Source organism: Cyprinus carpio, chromosome B19 (genome assembly GCF_018340385.1).
Source record: "Cyprinus carpio isolate SPL01 chromosome B19, ASM1834038v1, whole genome shotgun sequence".
NCBI lineage: Eukaryota > Metazoa > Chordata > Actinopteri > Cypriniformes > Cyprinidae > Cyprinus > Cyprinus carpio.
The window spans coordinates 27635091-27658511 of record NC_056615.1 but is presented as its reverse complement, the minus strand read 5'-3'; the positions used below and the strand labels follow the sequence as shown (position 1 = coordinate 27658511).

The 23421-nt window shown below is 37.6% G+C and overlaps 1 protein-coding gene across 1 annotated transcript in view; it reads left to right on the top strand.

Moving 5' to 3' along the window:
- LOC109092703 (NLR family CARD domain-containing protein 3-like) overlaps positions 1–23421 on the top strand; it is an 86278-nt gene that overhangs the window by 46206 nt on the left and 16651 nt on the right. The window contains exon 6 of the mRNA XM_042745323.1: positions 22874–23047. Within this exon, the coding sequence (XP_042601257.1) occupies positions 22874–23047 (174 nt within the window). The remainder of the gene's footprint in view (positions 1–22873; positions 23048–23421) is intronic.

Below are 23421 nucleotides of genomic sequence, written 5' to 3'. Positions count from 1 at the left end.
TTCTCATTGTGATGGATGATTAAGGGAATTTGGCCTTTGTTTTCCCTCCTATTTATATTTCTACCAGAAAGACTCAGGGAGGTAGAGATAAGACTGAAGTATTTATTTACAACAACACAAAAAATAGAATTATTTTGGCGTAGGCCCCATCCGTAGCGTGGATCTGAAGTTTGTAGATACCAGCTAATCCTGCCGAAGACGAAGGCAGGGCGGAGCCTACCCCAAAAGAAAGAAGAATAATGTAATACGCACCAGATGAAGTATTTCTTAGAGGATCCTGGAACATGAACGAAAGAGATAAATTGAGATAATTAGCCAGACAAAAGAATACAACATCAGATTATAGCTAAAGTATTAGCTTATAGGGCAATGAAGATAGACCACAGAGCCTTTGAGAGAGGCCACAATAGGCTGGACAGTGAGAGAGAGAGAGGCAGGCCACGATAGGCCGGACGGTGAGGCAGGCCACGATAGGCCGGACAGTGAGGCAGAGAGGCAGGCCACGATAGGCCGGACAGTGAGGCAGGCCACGATAGGCCGGACAGAGAGGCAGAGAGGCAGGCCATGATAGGCCGGACAGTGAGGCAGAGAGGCAGGCCACGATAGGCCGGACAGTGGGAACGGCCCCGGCGGGCCACAGTGGGAACGGCCCCGGCGGGCCACAGTGGGAACGGCCCCGGCGGGCCACAAAAAGAAAGCCACGAAGGCCGCAGAGAAAAGGCCTAGCTAGCCCGCAGAGGAGGCTGTCCAAGTTGACCATAGTGAGAAAGCCAAGAGGCCGTAGAATAAAGTGAAACGCTATATGCACAGAGAGGAAGGCCATGTAATTAGACCACGGTGGGAACACCACGAGATGGGTAACAGAGGGGAAGGCTACGAAAGACGGGCCACAAAAAGAAAGAACAAGTTAAGCCACAGTAATCAGAGGTTGTTGGGAGTGATATGAAGAGGAATTGTACCACCACCATTATTTGCATATAGATTACCTTGAGGACAGCTTGATATACCTTAAGATGTTTAGTATTTCAGGTCTAATGTGGAATTCCAATGCGGAGGATGACCATCTTCCCAGTAGCTTCATATCTGATGTTTGTACTCAGAGTTCAACAGCATTAGTGACCAGTGTATAGAAGCGGTGACAGACCGCAGCTTCTAAACGTGACTACATGGAGCTGAACCAGCCGCAGAGACAAAGGCCCCGATAGGCCGTGAAAGAACGCTACAAGAGGGCCGTAGAGAGTATAGCTGCTAAGGCCATGATGGAAGCCTGCGAGAGGCTGTGGAAGAGTAAATGTAATGAATAGGTGTAACACCACCACCACCAGTATTTGCTTAACTTACCTTAAACACACACATTACATTACGTTGATGGGCAATGTACTTTTCTTTAAGCTATGTGATGTGAAAGCCTTGTGTAGATGACAACGATAGACCATTGTGTGTGAAAAACCATGACAAACTGGACATGGGGAGCATGTGAGAAGTAGTCACCGCCAGTAGTTTGCTAAGAGTATTATACTGAACCTTGAGCATTACGTGAAATAAAGTCTGATCTTGACGGACATCCAATGAGGAGGATCATGAACATAGCAGCCTGGAGGCAAATTACAGGAATTCTAAACCACCTCACTGAGTAAGAAAGGTGATTAGGTTAATTGATAAGAGGTAGAATTAGGGTTCTAGCAGACATAAGAGCATATACACATATACAATTCTTTAGGTTAGACTCCTGCGCACTCTTGATAAAACTCCATCTAACTGCCAGAAACTGCAGAGCAACCTATCCTCCCCCCCAAAAAAATATTATATGAGCCAGATCAGCATGACCATAAAAGAGATACTCAATTTAAGCAAAGTCGTTGTGACAGGTGAAGGCCACAATAGGCCAAACTTCATAACTGTAATGGACACAGTCCCTGATGACCATCAGTGCAGAGTTATGCAAAGTGCCTCAGCAGTCTGTGTAAGGTGAAGGCAGCAACAGCCGGGTAAGACCAAACAAGCCTCGATTATAACTTAAAGTCTGCGTGAAATCAAAATTGACTTTACTAGCACACATGGCTAGTATTGATGTAAATGATCTGTGCAAGTTAATCCGCTGAAAAAGAAATAATCTTCTTTGTAATCCTTAATCAAAATCTGAACATTTACTTCCGCTGTGGAATGGCATTCCTTTTCTAATGACGTCAGTTTGACGGCATGGGCAGAATATCCTTAAACACACCCCTCCAGCCATTAGTTTGCGATAAGTGAAAGACAGAGACTAGAAGTGCAAACAAAAAACCATGCCCTCTATTCAATATTCCGTTTCAGCTGGAAATACCTCACCACACTGAAATAAAGTCAGCAGTGACCTCCAGTTCACGTGGACTTTAAAGATGAGCCGACTCTTACCTAGAACTCAATTGAAAGATGACCATATACATCAGCTTGATAGAGCCTGCTTCATAATAGCGCCAGTCCAGAGAGTGACCTGCGTAAAGATGAGGTGAGAGCCAAAGTTCTCTGCATCTGCAGCCATGGAATTCCCACAAAGCTTGATGACTCCATATAACCATGGGAACCCGACGAGTGACCCCCATTCCTATACGAGGCATTCAGAATTATTGTAGATAGATGCAGATGAAACAATGACTGAATAAAGACAAAAGCATATGATTAAGACAAAATACTTAAAGGTGTGCAAAACATAGCCCCTTTTTCAGAAGGAATAATGCGAGCAACGATCTTTATCAGTAGGCTAAAAAGATTTTAAGCCTTTAATAACAAGCCTTAAAATGCCTTAAGAAAGAGTTGTTCCAAACATTGAATGTATTAGTTTGATTAACATCTTGATCATGCAGCGCTAGTTTGCTAGATAAACCATCATGCAACACCAAACGCTTTATCTTAAACGTTTGAGCAAATAACCTTGCAGAGAATAAAATGTATGCCCAAGCGCATAAAACAAAATTGATACTTATAAGGTGTAGGCTGATGAAAGTGAGATGCCGAAAGAGACCGTCAGCAGACCCAGAGAGATTTCATGCGTGCAGGTTCACGTGAGCCTACAGATGAAATATTTTGTTGATAGAGACACAAGCCGCGCCGACAAGACAGCTCTGAAAGCACCGGCGTTGCCATGTCCTCGATTTTTCTGAGGAATTGGGATATTGTAACACTGTTGCTGCGGGTTGCTTTACATGTCCACGAGTTGAAGCGACCCCAATAATGTGCTATTTAGCGCCTGGAATGTGAATTTTTTTTTTGTTTTTTTTTTTGTTTTTTTCCCATCAGGGAAACGCGTTTTCCCTTCTCGAAACGCGATTGGGATAGTTTTGAGTAGCAATTGGCGGTTTTGAAAAAACCTGGCAACACTGGAAAGCACTCGGAACTCCGCCAATGTTTCACTTCCTCTGCCGAGGAAACTCCGAAGCCTGTGTATCATCCAACGCTACTAACGACCAAAAACATTCACGACACCAGAGCAAAGCCAACTATCTAATGTGCATCTTGAGAGGAATGTCAAACTCGCAATAGCTTGCAGGAGACGAACTTAACTGCAAGTAACCCAGTGAAAATCAGGCAATAGCCTAAACGACGGTTTGCTCAAAAATGACAGCGGCGTTATCTGCAAACACAAAATAGGATGTGAGTAGTGCGCTTTTATATCCATCGTGTTGAAAGCCGATTGGCTAGACCTTAATTGTAATGTGACGTGACATTTAGTCTTCCTAGTAGAACTTACGCTTACGCTTCCATTTCTGTCAATCAGGAAGCCATGGCTGGATAATTTCATGTTCATAATCATCCTGAAGTACTCAAAATTGTGAATAGGAATGGGAATATACTTCAGAGATATTTTACTTATAAGAATTTCTAGGGGTGCCAATAATTGTGTTCAACATGTAATTGAGAAAAACATTTATATTTCCCCCCATTTGAAATTCTTATTTCCAAAGAAAGGTTAGAATTTTGTGAATTTTTTAAAACAAAACACCAAAAGGATTAACAATGCAGATTAATTTTCACAGCCTTCTTTGATCATATTTACCAAGGGTGCCAATATTTTTGGCCATGACTGTATGTGTGTGTGTGTGTGTGTGTGTGTGTGTGTGTGTGTATATATATATATATATATATATATATATATATATATATATATATATATATATATATATATATATATATATATATACAGTATATACTATCAGTCAAAGCTGGATGGCATTCCCTCACCATGGCCAATTCGTTCAAGTACAAAATCCAATTGTAGTTTCACATCCTCAGTGTGTGAATCACATGAATCACAAAGGAGTATTTTAAAATAAGTGACTACGATTAAAAAAAGAAAATCAAATTCAAACCAAAATAGATGATTTCCTGTTGATTGGAGGGTGATTAAGAGCCCTTGCTCAACAGCAATATTTTAGGTTTTGTTAATGTTTAAAGCTGACAACTAGAGATTCATGAAATTTTAAGCATGCTAAGAGCCTCAAAAACACCAGAAAAGAGTATTAAGGTTAAACATGTTGCCATGGCAACACTGTTTAATATATCAAAAATCAGCCAGGTCTTGACGTCATTCTGACCAAATTTGAAGAGTTTGGGGTGAACAAAAGAGGATGATTTCAAATCATTTTGTAAGTGACACTTAAAAATTACAGTTCTGTCATCATTTACTCACTGTGTTTTTATCAAACTTTTATGATTTTTTTTTTTTTCTTTTGAACACAAAAGAAGATATTTTGAATAATGTTGGTAACCAAACATTTGCTGGTAGCCATTGATTTCAATAGTTTGGACAAAAATATGATACATGTCAATGACTACCAGAAATTGTTTGGTTAACAAGAAAGAAACTTGTGTAGATTTGGAACAACCGGAGGCTAAGTAATTTCTGACAGAATTGTAATTTGTGGGTGAATTATCCCTTTAAACAGATCAAAACACTGATGCAAAGTGAAGTCTGACTGCTAAATAAATAATAAAGAACATGAAACATTGATTTAAATGGTAATTATCTTAAGTAAGCTCATAAAGTATATGAAATAAAATTAGCACAGCTGTGTAAGAAATCTGTAGCCAGGGACAACAGTAATAAAAGTAATACAAATAATAATCATTATTCATAATAGTTACTGATTCATATCTCATAGCATTAATCAGTGTGTTTTCATATCTTATATAGATGTGTTGTTAACTTTGTGATACTCACACAGAGATTACATTCTGACACTGATACTGAAATGAATCTCCTCAAGCACCTCACAGAAGTGTTTGTGAACCTGAGACTGGATCTGTTAATCATGTTGTGGTTTCTTTCTGATTGTGAAGTTGCTGCTGATCTGAGCTGTAGATCCTGAACTGAGAGACTGAAGAGTGTCATTGTTCTCTACAGGTTGTATGATTGTGGAGTCACAGATGAAGGTTGTGCTGCTCTGGCTTCAGCTCTGAGATCAAACCCCTCACACCTGAGAGAACTGAGTCTGTCATTTAATAATCTAGGAGCGTCAGGAGTGAATCTGCTCTCTGGTCTACTGAAGGATCCTCGCTGTAAACTGGAGAAACTCTGGTAAGATGATATAAATCTGTCAGTATCCTCCTAAATTTTGCTCCTTTGTTGATTATGAACAAAATGAAAACCAAAACTGTGTCATAAAGAAAGTTTCCTGTCAGTTTAATTGAAAATGATGCAGTTTTAATCTTCATTCCATTCTTTCCAAAGTTTTTGACACAATGTTAAAATACTTATGATATTATAGGTTGAGTGGATGATCTAAAAACAGCTGCTTTATATCATACAGATGTGTGTTGATGATTTGGGGTATTTACAAAAGAATTAAACAGTTCTGACATTTTCTCTGATATTGAAACTAACCCCTCAAAACACATGTAGAAGCAGGTCTGAACTGAGAGATTGTGCTGTGTTTGTCTGAGCAGTCATTGAGTAGCTGTCAGTGTATTAGATTTCTTCATTACATTAAATAAATACGTTTGACCAAAGTTTTGTTGGCAAACAGATTTATTGGTTAATTTAAAAGGGTTTCTGCAGGATTTAAAAGAAGAACTGTAAAATTACTATAAAAAGCATAATTTACAATTCAGATACAAGTTTTCACAATAACAAAAAGTTTTGTAAAATGATAAACTTTACATTTCAGCCTTTAAACCACTTTTAAGGAAATGGATGAGTCAAAATTATTAATTATTATATTAATTTAAACAATTATTATAAAAAAATTATTATATCAGTTACATAACATAAATTAGGGAATTAGGGGTGTGCAATATTAACAAAAGGTTATATCAATAATTTTCTGGGATTTTATCGATAGCGATAATTAGACAATATTTTGATGAGTGTGTTATTGTGCTGACTTCTTAGGGACTGTCGTGGACAGCTGACTCCTGAATTATTTAATATTCTTCATATTCTGTGTGGTCAGTTCACAGCAGTGATATAAATTAATCATTTCCAACAAGTTTTTTATGGGCATTTTTGCCTCTAAGTCATTTTTTCTAAAAGTGTGTACCATTTTTAGGGTCAAATTCTTTCATTTGGGCTGCTAGCAAGCAAATGAAATCAGTATCAACAAAACTGATCTTAAATCTTTAGCTGCATCTGAAGTGGCATTTAGATGTGTTTACACACTGTTTAAAGCAGCTCTGAGGGACATGGAATACTTTAACCTGCAGTTACAAATGCATAAATAATGTTTTTATATATTAAACATAAAACACTGAAAACTGATGTTTGAAATTATTTAAAAAATGAAAAGGTATCTTAAATGTGAAATTAAAACCGCCAGCAGGTGGGAGCAAGTCACTGTTAAAGGAGTCATTACGACTGAACCGAATCATTTAAACAATTGATTCATTCAGGAACGAATCACCGTCCTGTTACTCAGAGACGCAAAACAGCGCTGTGGCTGTGTTTGAAATTATTTTTGTTGGAGAAATAGAGGAAAAAAAGAAAATCTGGCATCTAAAACGTAAGTCTCTTTGTTAAACTGTTGTATAAAATCAATATCACATTTGTAATCATGCTGACTTTTGGAGAAAAAAACGTCACTCTTCGTGTGATAGTAACTAAATAAAATGATATAGATATATAAATTTTCTGCCCCATATCTTGAGTTATGTGATAATTCTAAATGTATTTTAATAGACTGATTCATGCAGTGAAAGAACACACTCTAATTGCGCACAAGCACTAGTCTAACCTACTAGACTTCATCACATAATGTATGCGTGCACTCTGTAGGTGTGTTTTGTGTTTGCTTTTCGTGATATAATCGATAATATCAAACCACACATCGTTAAAACAATTACGATATTATCACAAACCATACATATCACACACCTCTATACTGTTTAGATTTTTAAATGCATTGTCTTCTTATCGATCCACCAGTTCACATTTAAAGCTCTGTGTGTTTGCAGCGTAAAAACATGGGTCCATTTTTGCATTTGTCTGAAATCTAAACAGAACAACAGTTTTATTGAAAATGCACATTCATTCTCTGCGAGCAGGTGACTCTTTTGGCAGAACTATAACTATTTCCCCGGTGACAGCAGAACACAAAGCAGCGCAGCACCGGACTTTGAACGTGCAGCACTCATGAAATCATAGCCTTCTGAAGTTCAATCATCACATTCAGCATATCGCAATTCTAGTCTTTCAATCTCCAAATTTAAAACCTCTTAAAATCACAATTAAGACTTTCTTGTACAATTTAAGACTTTATAAGACCCCGCGGAAACCCTGTTTAAGGTAGGATTGTAGCACAGTTCTTCAGTGCTGATGTTAACTGTCAGTCTTCAGAGAATCTAAATCCTTCTAAAACTTGGTTTATACATCCGCAAATTGGCTTCGTGTGTGGTTTTTTTTTTTTTTAAACGAAGCATTAACACTTGTTAGACTGCACCCCATAAACACAATCAAGCCTAGAAAACCAGTTAACCATCCCTTTAATATAAAGTTGCCAAGGCTTCAGTCTGGATCTGTTAATCATGTTGTGTTTTCTTTCTGATTGTGAAGTTGCTGCTGATCTGAGCTATAGATCTTGAACTCAGAGACTGAGGAGTTTCATTGTTCTCTACAGGTTGAGTTATTGTGGAGTCACAGGTGAAGCTTGTGCTGCTCTGACTTCAGCTCTGAGATCAAACCCCTCACACCTGAGAGAACTGAGTCTGTCTGGAAATAAACTGGGACACACAGCAGTGAATCTGCTCTCTGATCTACTGAAGGATTCTCGCTGTAAACTGGAGAAACTCTGGTAAGATTATATAAATCTGTTTAAGACCTTTTTTAAGACCTGCACAAATAAAATGAATACCATATGAGCGGGGTAGGGCAATGTCTCTAGAGTACCATATTAAACTGTAAAATTACTATAAACAGCATAATTTACAGTTACAAGCAAAAAGTTTTATAAAATGATAAACTTTACATTTCAGCCTTTAAACCACTTTTAAGGAAATGGATGAGTCAAAAGTATTAATTATTATATAAATTTAAACAATTATTATCAATAAATTATTATATCAGTTAAATAACATTAATTAGGGATTTAGGGGTGTGCAATATTAACAAAAAATTATATCTCAATAATTTTCTGGGATTTTATCGATATCGATAATTAGACGATATTTTGATGAGTCTGTTATTGTGCTGACTTCTTAGGGACTGTCGTGGACAGCTGACTCCTGAATTATTTAATATTCTTCATATTCTGTGTGGTCAGTTCACAGCAGTGATATAAATTAATCATTTCCAACAAGTTTTTTATGGGCATTTTACCTTTAAGCCATTTTTTCTAAAAGTATGTACCATTTTTTGAGTCAAATTCTTTCATTTGGGCTGCTAGCAAGCAAATGAAATCAGTATCAACAAAACTGATCTTAAATCTTTAGCTGCATCTGAAGCGGCATTTAGATGTGTTTACACACTGTTTAAAGCAGCTCTGAGGGACATGGAATACTTTAACCTGCAGTTACAAATGAATAAATAATGTTTTGATATATAAAACATAAAACACTGAAAACTGATGTTTGAAATTATTTTAAAAATGAAAAGGTATCTTAAATGTGAAATTAAAACCGCCAGCAGGTGGCAGCAAGTCACTGTTAAAGGAGTCATTACGACTGAACCGAATCATTTAAACGATTGATTCATTCAGGAACTAAACACTACGGATGGGTGATACCTCTTATTTTATTTTCAATCCCATACCAATATTTTCAAGCCCAGTATCATTGATATCGATACAGATATAGATACCTCTAAACTAAACTAAACTGATCTTTTAAATTATTAAAAGAATATAATCAGTAATTATACTCACTTAATATTAAATGTTAAAGCCATGTTTTTTAAACAATTCATTGGCCTTTTTTGTTTACACTGTCAGAAATAAAATATACTATAATTGTATTTTAGCCGTATACTGGGACAGTAACCTCAAAGGTGCAACTATACCCTTAAAAGGGAGCATATTCGTACAATACAAGTATGCATGCTTTAAGGGTAGATAAGTTACAAAGGTGCACCTTTGAGGATACCTCATGGAAAATAAACATTGAATTACATAAGTACTAAAATGTATTATTATTATTATTATTATTATTATTATTATTACCATTGTAAATTTGTGGTTACTGCAGTTTTACTACAAATACTGTGGTAAACTGTGGCTACTGTAATAAAACTATGGTTATTTTTTGTAAAAGGCTGCCAGGCTGTTGTACCCTTAAAGGTGAAACTTTAGCATATATATTTTTTTTTTTTCTGACAGATTTATTAACAGCAATTACAGAACATGACACAATCCATTTGAACTTTTAACAACCAGTTTAAATAAATTTGCTTGCACTAACCAAACAATTTAAAATAAATATTGCATGTACACAAAAGTTTGGGGTTAGTAAGATTCTGTAATTTTTTTTAAGTCTCATGCTCACCAAGGCTGCACTTATTTGAACAAAAACAAACAAACAGTAAAAACAGCAATATTGTGAAATATAACAATTAAAAATAACTATTTTTTATTTTAATATATTGTAAAATGTCATTTAAAATGCATCTGTGATCAAAGCTGTATTTTCAGCATCATTACTCCAGTCTTCAGTGTCACATGATCTTCAGAAATCATTCTAATATGATGATTTGCTGCTCAAGAAACATTTATTATTATTGCTGCTTCATATTTGTGTGGAAACCGTGATTTTTCAGAGTTAATTTTTTATATAGTAACAATGTAATGCAATGTTTTCTTAAGATGTACTTATGCCTCTGATGATTTTGGGAAAGCAGCACTATTTGAGGAAGCAGTGTTTATGACATGCGTCAGCAGCGAACGATGTCTGTGATCGATTGCTTCTGTCTTTCAGCATTTGTGTGTGTTCTGATCAGCAGGAGAAAAGGTTCTATCCAACACAATTATTCACTAATATAATCTATTTTTACACTTGGAAGCTTATTTTATGCACTAGATTTCTTGATAAATAAACAAAATTAATAGTTTAAAATGCACTTTAGAATCTATATTTTTATGTGAGGATCAATCCTTTCGAAACAACATCTTTCGAAAGTATCAATACTTAAGGATCGATCCGCCCATCCCTAATGAAAATACATTCAACATCTTCAAATATAGTCAGTAGTCATTGTATGGGATCAGAATCCCGCCAAATGTATTGCAGTCATAGATCGAAAAATAATAAGCATAAATAAAACATTTAAAAACACATGTAAAATAATAACGCACAAAACTGAAAAACAAATGCAATTTTTTTTTAAATAACAAACAATGCGGTCATTGATCGAAAAATAATAAGCGTGAATCAAAAATGTAAACACATTTAAAATTATATTGCACAAAACTGAAACATGAATTCAAAATTTTCCTAATCGCAAACAAAATCAGGTTTCCTGCTCGTATGTTATTTTTTTGTGTGCTTGTGGTCTTTTCCCCTTTGCTCTTGTTTCCACGTTCTGCGCTTGCGTTTCTAAATGTTGCGGTTAGAGTTTCATGTAAATCAGGGCGGGCTTCAGCGTCACCATTGGGCCACAAGTTCTAGATTGACAGCTGCTCCTCTAGCCAATCAGTCCAAGGGGGGGAGTTGACGTCACTCCAATGCGACTCGTGGCTGCTGTGGCAGGTGTGTGAAGCTGGATAACCAGATTCAGCAGGCAAATCCTGGACGATCTCAGGTAATCAGCCATAAATATTTTGTTAATGGGTGACAGAAACATTCCCTTTGTGTGTTATGATATTTTTTCTGCAAGCTCTGTGTAGTCCGATATGTAGCCCGCTAACACGTGTCTTGTTAGTTTGGTTTAGTGAGCAATACTTTATATTTTAGGCAGTAGGGCTGCACTATAAATCGCACGCGATATTTGATGCGCAGCTTGTCAGTAAAGCCGGTTCTGTAATCAGCGGTAAATCTCCATCACCTGCGCACTTTCATGGAGCAGCAATTACTACACAGAGCCGTTATGCTGCTCCATGTGAAAGCGCGCAGGTGATGGAGAATTACCGCTGATTACAGAACCGGAATGCAAATACAGTATTTTATGTGTTATATTTGTTGTTGTAGCTAGAAGGGATACAGCTACAGGAAACCAACATTAATTTTTTTTTTCTACCAATTAGATTGTGTTTTTATTAAAGTTAACACCTACCCCAACCCCAAACCTACCCTTACAGTAATGCAGATACATTAAAAATCATTGTTTAGCACGAGAAAAAGGACGCGATATTGATGTGCGTAAACCCTGGTAGGAAATGTCAGGACACCGCCTTTACTGACAAGACGCGCATTAAATATCGCGTGCAATTTATCGTGCAGCCCTACAGTGCCTAAAATATAAAGTATTGCTTACTAAACCAAACTAACAAGACACCTGTTAACGAGCTAGATATCGGCCTAGTCGGACTACACAGAGTTTGCAGAAAAGATCATAACACACAAAGTGAATGTTTCTGTCACCCATTAACAAAATATTTATGGCTAATTACCTGAGATCGTCCGGGATTTGCCTTCTGACACTGGTTATCCATTCTCACACTATATCTTCACACTGTTAATCACGGGATTGGGACGGCACAGGAAAAAAATGTCAGCGTGAGCGGGCGGGACCGGGAATCGTAATAACACTTTGATCCCCAACTTTATACACAAATATAGCCTACCTTTAAAATAAACTATAAATTGTAGGCTTATATTTTAACTTTGAACTCAATTCTACTTCCCCTGTGTCTTTATGTTCTCCTCCTGTCTGCTTTGGTGTGGCTGGTTCAGTGAATGACCTGCGCGTGAAGGACAGATTGTTAATGGCTGGTCTATGTGGTAATACAGTAGCCTACATCGGGCAGGACATCCAAAAGCCCAGCTATCATTCATAGACCTCAAATATAGCTTTTCATCTAAAAGATGTGTAGCCCTGTACAAAATTTATATAAGTTACAGAGTATAAAAGATCATTAACAGTGTAACCTATACATACACAAAGAAAAAAAAGAAAAGTTCATAAATAGTTCATGTTAGTTAAAATTGGATAAAAGGTGTGCTGGTTAAAAGTATAAATTATAATATGTAGAGTTTAATAAGACTATTTACAGTTAAAGTTAAATTCATATAAGTTTTTACGTTTCATCTGAGAGAAAAGTAGATAAGAAGAAGCTGTGTTTATCTGTGTAACCTAATCTGTTACCTGTCACCTGTCAATCATTTAATTCCCGTTTTGCTTTTGGTTGTGTTAGTGCTTGAGCCAATCAGAGTAACATCACTGTGTAAGGGGCGGGACTATTGGGACAGGTTTGTGTGAGGAGTAGTGAGCACGCATGAGAAACGGAGAACAGACGCTATGATGTGAGCGCTAATGAAGGAGGCATCGTGGTGTGGGAAGCATTAATGTTTTGTTATGAAGGTCGACTACTCGTGGTCCTTACAACAAGAAAACTTTGGTGTGACCTGCAAGAGGAGACGGACGTTGGTGAGAGAGAGAAAGGGAGAGAGACTGGTTTTCCAACCGAAGGCCCTGCTGTTTCTGCTCTGCTGTTTCTGTGTGCCCTGCCGTGATCGTCTGTGCTGTGCTTTTTCCTTTGCCATTACCATTACCATCGTCATCGCCATTGCCATTGCTTTTGCTGTACTGACTTAACCTGGATTCGTGAGTACTAATATTCACATGCACGTGCTTTTTTGTTTATGCTCAGTTTCTGAGTGAAGCGGCCATTCCAGTTTTTAGGCCTCACCGCACACAAAGTGTCATCGAACAGGCCTGCAACGGGGTTGGACATTTTTTCAGAGGGAATGAATAATTGTTTATTTTCAATATAACCACAGAAAGGTTTTTTTTCCTTTTGGGAAAGTGAAGTTTTTTTATTTTTTGTTTTAGTTTTTTTCCTTCCAACTTTTCATGCCTATGTGATTTGTTTTATTTTATTCTAAGATACATTTATCTTTTATTTAATGTTGTAAATAAATACTTGTGAATATTTTTGCAATCAAAATACAGTTGTGGTGGTCTTTATAAGAATAGCCAAGAGTATTACAAATATACATTTATTAAGTAACATATAAAACAAGTTGTATTTCCCTACAACGAGCCCAGGCCCAGTCTCATTGTATTAACCACTCTAGCTTTATTTTCTAACTACATGAGACCTGGGTTACAGATGTATGTAGTCACAACTTTACATGGCCGCTCAATCTAATGTTAACCCACAGAAATGTGCGCTATTGAAGTGTGTGCGCAAACTGAACAGCAGCGCGCTCACAGCAGGACAGATGGAGGCACCCGGTGCTCTCACTGGCTCTTAAAATACTCCGTAATCTTTGGTCATACAGATAAAAGTAATAAATCTTTCGAATCCGTATACGTTCATTTGTGTGCACTCAGAATAACAACGAAACGTGCTTCTGTAAAATAATTAAAGCAAACGATGTGGTTTCTGTCGTCTCGGTCATGTGAACTTGAGCGAGAAACTTCGAAACTCTGTGTATGAAAAATAAATCTATAGACAGTGAAATGTCTACGCTCAAATGAAAAAAATAAAAATAAAATAGAAAACGTGTGTGTTAGCATGGATGTTTTACATTAAATTTAATGTGTGTGCAATGCACAATGTGCATTAAGATGGCTTTCAGTTCAATGAAATAACAAAAAAAACTACATTTTGAATTTTTATTTAACTAAAGTGGGCATGCTGTGATCTGTACTGTATTTTATTTTTATTTTTTTGTGACAGATTCCGGCCAAAAAGAAATACAACATAGTGGGAGGGAACGTGAGTCATTCTTCCGGGATTGAAACGGGAAAGGATTTTCCCCCAGTTTTTTTGTGTGATTGGGACGGGATGGGATCTTTTTTTCTGCGGGGATGGGGCGGGAGAGATTTGAAAATCCACTCCCGTGTCGACCTCTACTTCCAACACCTGCCACAGCAGCCACGAGTCGCATCGGAGTGACGTCAACTCCCCCTTGGACTGATGTGGCTGCTGTGGCAGGTTTAATAAAAACACAATCTAATTGGTAGAAAAAAAATTTAATGTTGGTTTCCTGTAGCTGTATCCCTTCTAGCTACAACCACAAATATAACACATAAAATACTGTATTTGTATTCCGGTTCTGTAATCAGCGGTAATTCTCCATCACCTGCGCGCTTTCACATGGAGCAGCATAACGGCTCTGTGTAGTAATTGCTGCTCCATGAAAGTGCGCAGGTGATGGAGATTTACCGCTGATTACAGAACCGGCTTTACTGACAAGCTGCGCATCAAATATCGCGTGCGATTTATAGTGCAGCCCTACTGCCTAAGTATTGCTCACTAAACCAAACTAACAAGACACGTGTTAGCGGGCTACATATCGGACTACACAGAGCTTGCAGAAAATATCATAACACACAAAGGGAAAGTGTCTGTCACCCATTAACAAAATATTTATGGCTGATTACCTGAGATCGTCCAGGATTTGCCTGCTGACGCTGATTATCCAGCTTCACACACCCTGCCACAGCAGCCACGAGTCGCATTGGAGCGACGTCAACTCCCCCTTGGACTGATTGGCTAGAGGAGCAGCTGTCAATCTAGAACTTGTGGCCCAATGGTGACGCTGAAGCCCGCCCTGATTTACATGAAACTCTAACTGCAACATTTAGAAACGCAAGCGCGGAACGTGGAAACAAGAGCAAAGGGGAAAAGACCACAAGCACACAAAAAAATAACATATGAGCAGGAAACCTGATTTTGTTTGCGATTTGGAAAATTTTGAATTCATGTTTCAGTTTTGTGTTCAGAATCTGTCACAAAAAAATAAAAATAAAATACAGTACAGATCACAGCATGCCCACTTTAGTTAAATAAAAATTCAAAATGTAGTTTTTTTTGTTATTTCATTGAACTGAAAGCCATCTTAATGCACATTGTGCATTGTAAACACATTAAATTTAATGTAAAACATCCATGCTTACACACACGTTTTCTATTTTATTTTATTTTTTTTTCATTTGAGTGTAGACATTTCACTGTCTATAGATTTATTTTTCATACACAGAGTTTCGAAGTTTCTCGCTCAAGTTCACATGACCGAGACGACAGAAACCGCATCGTTTGCTTTAATTATTTTACAGAAGCACGTTTCGTTGTTATTCTGAGTGCACACAAATGAACGTATACGGATTCGAAAGATTTATTACTTTTATCTGTGTGACCAAAGATTACGGAGTATTTTAAGAGCCAGTGAGAGCACCGGTGCCTCCATCTGTCCTGCTGTGAGCGCGCTGCTGTTCAGTTTGCGCACACACTTCAATAGCGAGCATTTCTGTGGGTTAACATTAGATTGAGCGGCCATGTAAAGTTGTGACTACATACATCTTTTAGATGAAAAGCTATATTTGAGGTCTATGAATGATAGCTGGGCTTTTGGATGTCCTGCCCGATGTAGGCTACTGTATTACCACATAGACCAGCCATTAACAATCTGTCCTTCACGCGCAGGTCATTCACTGAACCAGCCACACCAAAGCAGACAGGAGGAGAACATAAAGACACAGGGGAAGTAGAATTGAGTTCAAAGTTAAAATATAAGCCTACAATTTATAGTTTATTTTAAAGGTAGGCTATATTTGTGTATAAAGTTGGGGATCAAAGTGTTATTATGATTCCCGGTCCCGCCCACTCCCGCTGACATTTTTTCCTGTGCCGTCCCAATCCCGTGATTAACAGTGTGAAGATCTAGTGTGAGAATGGATGACCAGTGTCAGAAGGCAAATCCTGGACGATCTCAGGTAATTAGCCATAAATATTTTGTTAATGGGTGACAGAAACATTCACTTTGTGTGTTATGATATTTTCTGCAAAGCTCTGTGTAGTCCGACTAGGCCGATATCTAGCTCGTTAACAGGTGTCTTGTTAGTTTGGTTTAGTAAGCAATACTTTATATTTTAGGCACTGTAGGGCTGCACGATAAATTGCACGCGATATTTAATGCGCGTCTTGTCAGTAAAGGCGGTGTCCTGACATTTCCTACCAGGGTTTATGCACATCAATATCGCGTCCTTTTTTCTCGTGCTAAACAATGATTTTTAATGTATCTGCATTACTGTAAGGGTAGGTTTGGGGTTGGGTGTAGGTGTTAACTTTAATAAAAACACAATCTAATTGGTAAAAAAAAAAAATTTAATGTTGGTTTCCTGTAGCTGTATCCCTTCTAGCTACAACCACAAATATAAAACACATAAAATACTGTATTTGCATTCCGGTTCTGTAATCAGCGGTAATTCTCCATCACCTGCGCGCTTTCACATGGAGCAGCATAACGGCTCTGTGTAGTAAATGCTGCTCCATGAAAGTGCGCAGGTGATGGAGATTTACCGCTGATTACAGAACCGGCTTTACTGACAAGCTGCGCATCAAATATCGCGTGCGATTTATAGTGCAGCCCTACTGCCTAAGTATTGCTCACTAAACCAAACTAACAAGACACGTGTTAGCGGGCTACATATCGGACTACACAGAGCTTGCAGAAAATATCATAACACACAAAGGGAATGTGTCTGTCACCCATTAACAAAATATTTATGGCTGATTACCTGAGATCGTCCAGGATTTGCCTGCTGACGCTGATTATCCAGCTTCACACACCTGCCACAGCAGCCATGAGTCGCATTGGAGCGACGTCAACTCCCCCTTGGACTGATTGGCTAGAGGAGCAGCTGTCAATCTAGAACTTGTGGCCCAATGGTGACGCTGAAGCCCGCCCTGATTTACATGAAAACTCTAACTGCAACATTTAGAAACGCAAGCGCAGAACGTGGAAACAAGAGCAAAGGGGAAAAGACCACAAGCACACAAAAAAATAACATATGAGCAGGAAACCTGATTTTGTTTGCGATTTGGAAAATTTTGAATTCATGTTTCAGTTTTGTGCAATATAATTTTAAATGTGTTTACATTTTTGATTCACGCGTATTTTTTTTGATCCATGACCGCGTTGTTTATTTTAAAAAAAAAATTGCATTTGTTTTTCAGTTTTGTGCGTTATTATTTTACATGTGTTTTAAATGTTTTATTTATGCTTATTATTTTTCGATCTGTGACTGCAATACATTTGGCGGGATTCTGATCCCATATCATTGCTTCAGTCAGTTAAAACTTCACCAAGATTTGACAAGTTTTTTAAAGTTATGTTTTGCAACTAAGCACCCATATACAGGAACAAGCAGTGATGTACAAACAAGGGTGTTTTATAAGTATTGAAGATAAAGTGAATAAATGAATTACTTCTCATCAGCGCAGAAGCGTGATCCACATACTATGCATAATGCATTACGATGTAGGCTATTTGTTATTAAATAAACTTACATTTCGCCAGATTGGTCCCCTCATTCAAGTCCTCGGTTTACCCCGCAGACTGTTCCCCCGCGCTCAGAGCATAGCACACAATCAGTTGTCCAAAAGAACTAGTTCGGTTCAGACTGGTGTCACAGACTGTCATGTACTGTTCAGCAGCTTCACGCTCAATCACGCATGCGCAGCAGGGGCGTCAGTTTGTGTTGAAAAGTGGTGAAAAAAAAAAAAAAAAAAAAAAAATTCCGCCCAATACGGCAACACTGCACAGGATAATAAATTGTAGAAAAATGCAGTAACTTAGCTAGCTAAACATTTAACCCTTTCACACGTAAGTTTAAAATATTCTGGCTGACCCCCCAGCATGAGTTTTTCAAGGCAACCGTTATTTAGAATGTGTCACTTTATGGTTTCCATGGTGGTGCGTCATTGCTTGTCACGTGACACACCGCAGCAACAATAGAGCTGAATGAATGAGGATCTGCTTTTATGTCATTTTTCCTTTTTTTTTTTTAAATATTCACATATTTTTTAGATATGGCATGAAATAACTGATATTCCGATTGTCAAATATATGCAAGTGGAAGTGTTTTGCTGTTTAAACACCTTTATAACGATCGCGTTATTTGAGCTGTATGCGCAGTTCAGAGAATCGGGTCTGTTGGATTTACAACACGTGAATTCATCCACTTCTCCCGAAATACATAAAAGTAAGTGGCTGGTGAACTGGGAGAAGAATACAGTAAACTTTAAAGTTACTTACACAATGTGTATCTATGAATAAAACGTGTCTAATTATGATTGAAAGGATTATTATTGCCTCTTCCTTTGACATAAGTGTGTATTTTACAAACTCTAAATGTAATGTTTTTTTAGTACGTATATGTCTGAAACCTAAAATAAACATTATGTGTTGAAAACACTGAAAAGTTGTGATATATGACAGCTCTGAGCGCGCCTGTCTCTGGCTCAGCGCCAGCCAACGCGCGAGAGCACATTTGAATTCAGCAGTTGATCACGTCATGCACTGACCGTTCTAATCACACCGGTGTGATCGACTGCAGTAGCCTAATTTACAGCAACCCAAACTCACAATGTCCAAGAGGAAGAAGGGAGGAGACATTAGAAACTACTTTAGCAAACAGCGCTGTACTGTAAGTGATGATCGTATTATGGAGGCCTACTGTAAAATCCAGCAATAAGAAATATGTTTGCAAAACTAACTATTCTAGCTGGCTAGCTAGTTAATCAGTCCATCTAATCAACGTTACATTATGATTTAACAGTAGGCCTGCTGATTACCTCTATTATCTAATGAACAATAACAGTTTTCCTAAACACCTTGTAGACTGTTGCTTAGCTGTAGTTGATAGTCAGGGGCGCCACCACTGTAAAAACTCTGGCCACCCCTAGGATGATCACCCAATTAAACAGTCTTTAAAATGGACCAGATGGATCCACCCCTAGGATGATTTGCAGTGGGTACTATTAATTTAAATGCAGAATGTAAATTCAAAATCGTTTAAGAAGTGAAAAAAAAAAGAAAAAAAAAAAAAAATTGCAGCACCGGCTGCAGCCATTAAAAAAATATTGCAGATTGGCGCCACCATAGTTGCTGCCCTTCGCCCTCGCCCTCCCCAGTCAAACAAAACACAGAATGCGCGCATACATTACGTGTTGGTCTAGAGTCTAGTTCGCATACACATTTTTAGTGCGTTCTTTCACTGGAAATTTAGAATTATCTCATTTTTTCAATTTCATATAGTTACTATCACACGAAGAGTGACGTTTTTCTCCAAAAGTCAGCATAACTACAAATGTGATTATTGATTTTATACAACAGTTAATTAAACAAGAAGTTAATATGAAGAGACTTACGTTTTAGACAACATATTCCCTTTGTTTTGCTCTATTTCTAAAAACAAAAATCATTCCAAACACAGCCACTGTTTTGCGTCTCTGAGCAACATGACAGTGTTTCGTTCCTGAATGAATCAACCGTTTAGATGATTCGGTTCAATTGCAATGACTCACTTATTAACAGTTACTCTCTGCCTGCTACTGGCAGTTGTAATTTCACATTTAAGGTACCTTTTCATTTTTTTTAATAATTTCAAACATCAGTTTTCAATGTTTTATGTTTTAAATATCAAAACATTATTTATTCATTTGTAACTGCAGGTTAAAGTATTCCATGTCCCATGGAGCTGCATTAAACAGTGTGTAAAAACATCTAAATGGCACTTCAGATGAAGCTTCTGTTTTCTCTGCATTGGAAAGATCAGTTTTGTTGATACTGATTGCATTTGCTTGGTAAAATCCCAAATGCAAGTATTTGACCTAAAAGATGGGGCACACTTTTACAGGGTGTCCGCGGGGTCTTAGAAAGTATTAAAAGTTGATAAATCAATTTAGAGAAAATTAAGGGCCTTGAAAAGTATTAAAAAGTCTTAAATGCCATTTACCAAAGTATTAAATTTTGTATCATCTTTTCATTATGTGTATTTGTCCGAATAGCGGGGTTTTGTGTAGTTTATTTATGGAATCCCGCAAGATTTGACGTTATCTGTTAGGGCGCTCACTTACTGAATGCACTGCTGCATGATAGCGCGAGGCATGTTGATCCCGCTCTCTCTGAATTTCTGACCATTACCGCATGCTCCCAGTCCCATCCGCTCCCGCAAACATTCTAATATTGTATATAATTTTAGCACATCATGGCGCCACTATCAATCTGTGGGGTATTTAAATCCCTTTTGAAATAAGCGTGGGCAGTTCACTTTCGATTTCGCAATTGCGCGTGCACTGTGTAAAGGGAGCACATCTATATTTGTCAATGAGCTCACGATCTGTTGAGGAGAAAATCCTCCACATCTTGTCAGTCATCTCTCCTTACTTTTGACCCATGATCAGTCAATCTGACTTCTGCAGCTCATGTTGGATGCAGGGTTGTTGTTGTTTTTTTTATGCGAAATTGGACTGCTTTTAAACTGTTGCAATGGGTTGATTTTTCCCCAGTGGGTTAAAGGTTTGAAATGTTGCATAAATTACATTTAGTTGAAATGCTTGCACTGAAACATTTTGCATTCTACCTGTAATAAAACTGTGCTAAATGTTTTGGGCCACACTAGTAGGAAGCATTTGAGCTGTGTTTATGATAAATGTGCATAGTAGTGACTGTAAATTATGTATTTTAGGGATGGAAATGACCTTTTTATTTTTGGGACCTGGTAATTGCGCTACTTTGGTTTTTTTTTTACTGGCATGGGCTTGGGATGCACATTTAAAAGGATGCAATAGTTGTGATTATTATTTTACCTTCCATGATCATTCACACTTGATCAGGTGCAGTACTGACACTATCATATCAAGCACTCTGTAATCACAGGTAAACTGTCTGATCAGTCAGATCTTTGTCATGAGAAGTGTTCCACAAAACAGCTATGGTTTGCAGACAGTTATAAGAGCTGATGTTACAAATACATCTTTTGAATATACTGTATGAACTCATTGTCCCGTCAGCTTGGAGAGCTTTATTTTCTCTTTTCAATACGTTTTGTCAGTTGTTTTGTTTATTGGTCTAATTCTTGTTTCTTGGGTTGTATTGGTTAGTCACTCAGGTAATTATCTTGTGCTTCGTTCCCACCCTTCTGAATTATGTTGTATTGATAAGGAGTTATCACAAAGTAAGTCTGTTTAGTTGTGCTATGTTACAATCAATATAGGCCTATAGTAAATGTAAGTTAAAGTGTCACCGTTGTAACCGGTTAAAACTTGGAGTGGCGATGAGGTCTTAAAATGTATGGAAAGAGTCTTAAAAAAGGTCTTAAAAGGTATTTTTTGGCAATGTTCACTGCCAATTACACCTACAAAACCTGCTCAGAAGTGACTTATGCATTTGTTGCTCGTTGCTCCTGCATCATCTGCTGAAGCAGAGAGAAGCTTCAGTGCCTTGAGTCGCCTGAAGACCTGGCTGTGCTCTTCAATGTCACAAACCCGACTCAACAGTGTGGCTGTTTGTCATGTTCACAGAGAGAGAATGTATAACTTGGACAAGAAGAAACTGTGTCAAGAATTTGTTCAAGTTACTGATCGGCGCATGCATGTTTTTGGGTCATTTTAGAATCAGTAATAGTTTATTTTGTACATTGTACATTGTTTCTTTCTGAATCTAAACTGCATTGCATGTTTTATTTTGTGCAAATAAACCTTTAAAATTTCTTGGTTCGCTTGATTTTTTAGAACATTTTAACCAGATGCTTTCAAAAAGTGGTGGGGACAAAATCAGCCATTTCAAAAAGTGGTGGGGACATGTCCCCAGCGTCCCCAGTGTAAATGACACCTATGATGGGGAGTTTTATCCGGTATTCGGTTTTTAAATGGGACGTGTCCGAAAGAAACGGTTCTCGGTCGAGTGAACCGGTGATCCAAAAACCGATGCAACCGGTTCTTGACTCGAGAACGAGAACCGCTCTAACGGCACACTGCACGCGCATTCAGTGTATCAGCTGCTCTGCTCGTGCTCATCATCGGTTCTGTTTAACACACTCAATCTGTGAATTGTGAATCTATAATTACTGTACAGGTATTTCATTAATCTTATTATGGTCCTTAACACACACACATTCATCTTTTAAAAATAAATAAAATGAGTAATACTTTAATTTGCTCCATCAGTTGTTTCAAAAACTGTAATGCAGTCGAGCCAAACACATCCTCATACAGTGACAGTAAGTCATAATCATAATTTTCAATATGTTTTGTATCATTACACTTTCTGATGATCAGCAAAATACTGGAATAACATGCTTTTCGTCCTCTTCAAATATTTGCACATTAACACATGTTAGACTGCACCCCATAAACACAATCAAGCCTAAAAAACAGTCAACCACCCCTTTAATATAAAGTTGCCAAGGCTTCAGTCTGGATCTGTTAATCATGTTGTGTTTTCTTTCTGATTGTGAAGATGCTGCTGATCTGAGCTGTAGATCCTGAACTGAGAGACTGAAGAGTGTCATTGTTCTCTACAGGTTGAGTGATTGTGGAGTCACAGATGAAGGTTGTGCTGCTCTGGCTTCAGCTCTGAGATCAAACCCCTCACACCTGAGAGAACTGGATCTGTCTGGAAATAAACTAGGAGTGTCAGGAGTGAAGCTGCTCTCTGATCTACTGAAGGATCCTCACTGTAAACTGGAGATACTCTGGTAAATCATCTCTCTGGATCAAACACACACACACACACACTGGTATTCACAAATAAATATTTACAGATAGTTTATAGTTGTAGTTCTGATGTAGAATTATCTGTAGAGTTTTATCCACGTCATAAAATGTACCAAGTGTAAACAGAGATAAACCTTTAGCACATGTTTGTTAATGTTTTGATGTATTAGTTTTGATTAGTACATACCTTAACACATTATTAGTTCATAATAAAGTAATATTTAACTTAGGTATTAGTACATTAGATACATTAGTATTAGGTATTAAATAAAATTCTTATTGTTTTTATTGCTACTTATTACACATTGCAAATTTAAACAAAAATAAATAAATAATATGTGATATAGTTCGTATA